At 43.6% G+C, this 4,102-nt stretch overlaps 1 protein-coding gene across 1 annotated transcript; it reads right to left on the bottom strand.

The window, feature by feature from the left end:
• Positions 1–2,348: 2,348 nt before the first annotated feature.
• LOC141552191 (endogenous retrovirus group K member 7 Pro protein-like) lies at positions 2,349–3,174 on the bottom strand (the record flags this gene model as incomplete). The annotated part of the gene is given in 3 exon segments (XM_074284644.1): positions 2,349–2,371; positions 2,374–2,439; positions 2,442–3,174. Coding segments are annotated over 3 exon segments (822 nt in total), but the record flags the coding sequence as incomplete, so codon positions are not given.
• Between the last annotated feature and the right edge of the window lie 928 nt (positions 3,175–4,102).

Raw genomic sequence — 4,102 nt, forward strand, 5'->3', positions numbered from 1 at the left:
CTGGGTATGCTATTCCTCCGTTCCCCCCTTTTATGAAGGCCTAGCACATTTTGGGAACCTTACTTATACTAATGACACCTCCTCACTAAGATGGGGTGCAGAAGAAAACCAAGGACTGACCCTTAGCAAAATTACAGGTTTGGGTACCTGCATCCTTGGGCCCAGTATGCTCCCCCCTTTGACACTTGTGGATATTTGTAATAATACTATAGTTGTCTCTCCTCAGTCCTCCTATGCTGCCGCCCCCAAGGGCTCTTACTTTGCTTGCTCTTCTGGCCTCACCACTTTTATTGTTACTTCTACCTTCCTCACCACTCAGGATTACTGTGTAATGGTTGCCCTATTCCCTCACGTTACTATCCATCAAGTGGATGACTTCCTTAATATTTGGCAGAGGGCAGGCACAGAAAAAGTCAGAAATAAAAGAGAGCCCTTAACTGCACTGACCCTGACTGTTCTCCTGGGACTAGGAGTTGCAGGTGCGGGAACAGGTATTGCCTCTCTCATCCAAAACGAAAGACAAATTACCCAACTTAGTGCTACTATTGACAAAGACCTGCAAGAATTGCAGACTGGATTGCAACATCTTACTGAATCTGTTGCCTCATTAGCTGAAGTTGTTCTACAAAATAGACGAGGACTTGACCTCCTTTTCCTACAGCAGGGAGGCCTATGCGCAGCCCTAAAAGAAGAATGCTGCTTTTACTCCGATAAATTAGGCCTTGTAGAAAATAGCTTACAGAAGGTTAGGGATAGCCTAGAAAAAAGAAAGAAAGAGAGGGAACAACAAGAATCCTGGTACCAAAATTGGTTTTCTACCTCTCCTTGGCTTTCCACCCTTCTCCCTAGCCTTCTTGGGCCTATTATAGGTCTCCTTCTACTCATCTCTTTTGGCCCCTGGGCCTTTAATAAACTAACATCTTTTGTAAAAACCCAAGTAGATACAGCAATTAGCAGGAAGAATCACATATACTACCATCGCATACAAGACCAAGAAGAAGGCAAAGCTGAAAACATCGAACCCCTACATTTTAATGACCACCTCTTGAAGAAATCCAGACTTCGGCGGGCAGCAGAAAGAATTCGAAAACTTTGCCCCTGTTTTCAAAAAACCTGACAATTGTTCACCCTACTATAACTATAATTGTTCACCCTACTATAACTCCCTTATACATGCACAGTTTGCTTTGTAATACCATTTCATATCCCTTCTCCAGAGACATATTGTATCTCTCTGATATTAGGACCTTGTGTTATGCTATCAATTGTATTCCTAAGAATTGTAATTCATGAATTGATACTGCGGGTGCATTGGCACTCGAAACTACTTTTTAATATTCTAAGAATACTTCATGTATTGCTTTGAGACGATTCTTTGTTTTTGGTTAAGCCTGATGCTTTTAAGAAATCACCCTCACACTAATACATTGCTGGTGGAGTTGTGAAAGAATCCAGCCATTCTGGAGAGCAATCTGGAATTATGCCCAAAAAGTTATCAAACTGTGCATACCCTTTGACCCAGCAGCGCTACTACTGGGATTATATCCCAAAGAAATACTAAAGAGCGGAAAGAGACATATATGTGCCAAAATGTTTGTGGCAGCTCTTTTTGTTGTAGCTAGAAACTGGAAGATGAATGGATGTCCATCAGTTGGAGAATGGTTGGGTAAATTGTGGTATATGAAGGTTATAGAATATTATTGCTCGGTAAGAAATGACCAGCAGGAGGAATATAGAGAGGCCTGGAGAGACTTAAATCAACTGATGCTGAGTGAAATGAGCAGAACCAGAAGATCACTGTACACTTCAACAACAATACTGTATGAGGATGTATTCTGATGGAAGTGGAAATCTTCAACATAAAGAAGATCCAACTCACTTCCAGTTGATCAATGATGGACAGAGGTAGCTACACCCAGAGAAGAAACACTGGGAGGGGAATGAAAATTGTTAGCACTAATATCTGTCTGCCCAGTTTGCATGTACCTTCGGATTCTAATGTTTATTGTGCAACAAGAAAATGATATTCGCACACATGTATTGTACCTAGACTATATTGTAACACATGTAAAATGTATGGTATTGCCTGTCGTCGGGGGGAGGGAATAGAGGGAGGGGGGTAATTTGGAAAAATGAATACAAGGGATAATATTATAAAATATATATATATATATATATATATAATTAAAAAAAAAAAAAAGAAAAAAAAGAAATCACCCTCCCCTTACCCCTCTTTCCCTGTACCCCCCCCTCATGGATCCTGACAATCTGTTCCTTGCCATTTTTATGAAAAACTTTGACCTCTGCAATATGTAACCCAGGTATCTTTGGGAAAGGTTTTGGTTTTGGAAGCCAAGGCCTGTTCTGTCTGATTGGGTTGCAGCTGTATAGGTTCCCGAATTCCATGATTATTCTTTCCTAGTCCTTGCTTGGGAAGGATCCTTGTCTCAACATTTGCTCTGTGACAATAGAATTGGGGCTACACATGATGACGCCCATTTGAGATAAAATATCTCTACCCCAAAGGTTGATGGGGAGGTTAGGAACTATAAAGGGGCGTACTATGCCCTTGTTTCCTTCTGCATCCTCCCATATCAGCATTTGTGTAGATTCCATAGTCTCCTGAGTCTGTCCTATGCCTTGGAGATGTGTGAGAGATGGTTGCAGGGGCCAAGAGTTGGGCCATTGGGAGGCGGAAATGATTGTGGCATCAGCCCCTGAGTCAATTAGTCCCGTAAAGGATTTGCCTTGTAGTTTTAGTTTCAAGGTGGGCCTCTCTTGCAATAAGGACTGTACCCAATATATGTCAGATGACCCAGGGTTAGATATTCCTCTCTTGTTTTTGAAAGCTGGGAAGCTAGTGTCTAAAGGGAGTGGCAGTGCTTGAGCCAAACGTTGTTTCGGGGGAATTGTAATAGTGCGGTGGGGGGAAGAAGCGATGACCTTAATTTCTCCCTCATAGTCATTGTCAACCAAGGTGGGGTGAATAATTATCCCTTGAAGGGTACATGAGGCGTGGCCTATAATGAGGAAAAAAGACCCAGGTGGCGGAGGTCCAAAAGAGCCAGTAGGCAAGGCTTTTGGGCCGTCCTCAGGTTTTAATACTGTGGTGGTGGAGGTACACAAGTCCACCCCTGCACTCCCTGGGGTTGCCCTGTGGAGCTGGGTTTTGGTTTAAAGGTTTAAAAATGAGCCACGGCTATAAGACCATTGTGATGCCATGACGGGCAACCTTGAGTGATCGATCTATCCATCTGAGACAGGGGTTGGCGTGGCAATCCCACGGGTGGTATGGACAATCCCAATGACCTAAGACAGCGTCCAATGGCCAGCTACCTCCAGGCTGTACTGCGTGAGTGTTAAGACACCTGCACCAGCCATTACACTCCCGGTATTGCTGGAAATGGGTCACGAGGCCTGAGTGCCTCATTATTAAAGAAAAATGGGGGACATGTCAGGAACCTTCCCCAACCTTTCCCCTTGCTCTTCCCCCCTCTTGAACAAACCCAGGTCACCACGGCCCTGAGGCTGATGATTTCTGAGAAATGTCAAGACGTACAGTTCCCAGAACTGATATGGAACAGACAAAACCACATTGTTCCACCCCGCCCTTGGGCCCCTAACCGTCTCATAATCTGCACCTGGTAAATGTTACAAAAATATTTGACTCATCTATCATGTTACCCAGTCCTTATGCATACGTGGCATTGCGGTTTTCTGCCTATATATTCTGTAGCTGTAAGCTTAATAAACGAGACATGCTTCACCTTCGCTTTGAGTAGTCTCCACTCTCTCTCTCTAGATCCTGTTCCCGGGCTTTCTTAGCCCCCGCAGGCTTTTGCCTTAATTTCGGTCTATGTCCTTCTTTTTTTGACCCACGTTGAAGACCTGCTGGACAGGTCAGGATGTGACCCACTATAAATCTTTGGATCATCTGTCTTTCATCCACGTGGTAGTACATACCTTTTCAGGATTCACTTTTGCAGTGCCAACAGCAAAAGAAGCAGCCCAAGTGGTCACTGAATTCCTTATCCAAACACTTGCAATTATGGGTGTGCCACAATAAATAAAAGCAGATAATGGACCTGCATATAGTTTAAAC

Source organism: Sminthopsis crassicaudata, chromosome 1 (assembly GCF_048593235.1).
Source record: "Sminthopsis crassicaudata isolate SCR6 chromosome 1, ASM4859323v1, whole genome shotgun sequence".
NCBI classification, from domain to species: Eukaryota; Metazoa; Chordata; class Mammalia; order Dasyuromorphia; family Dasyuridae; genus Sminthopsis; species Sminthopsis crassicaudata.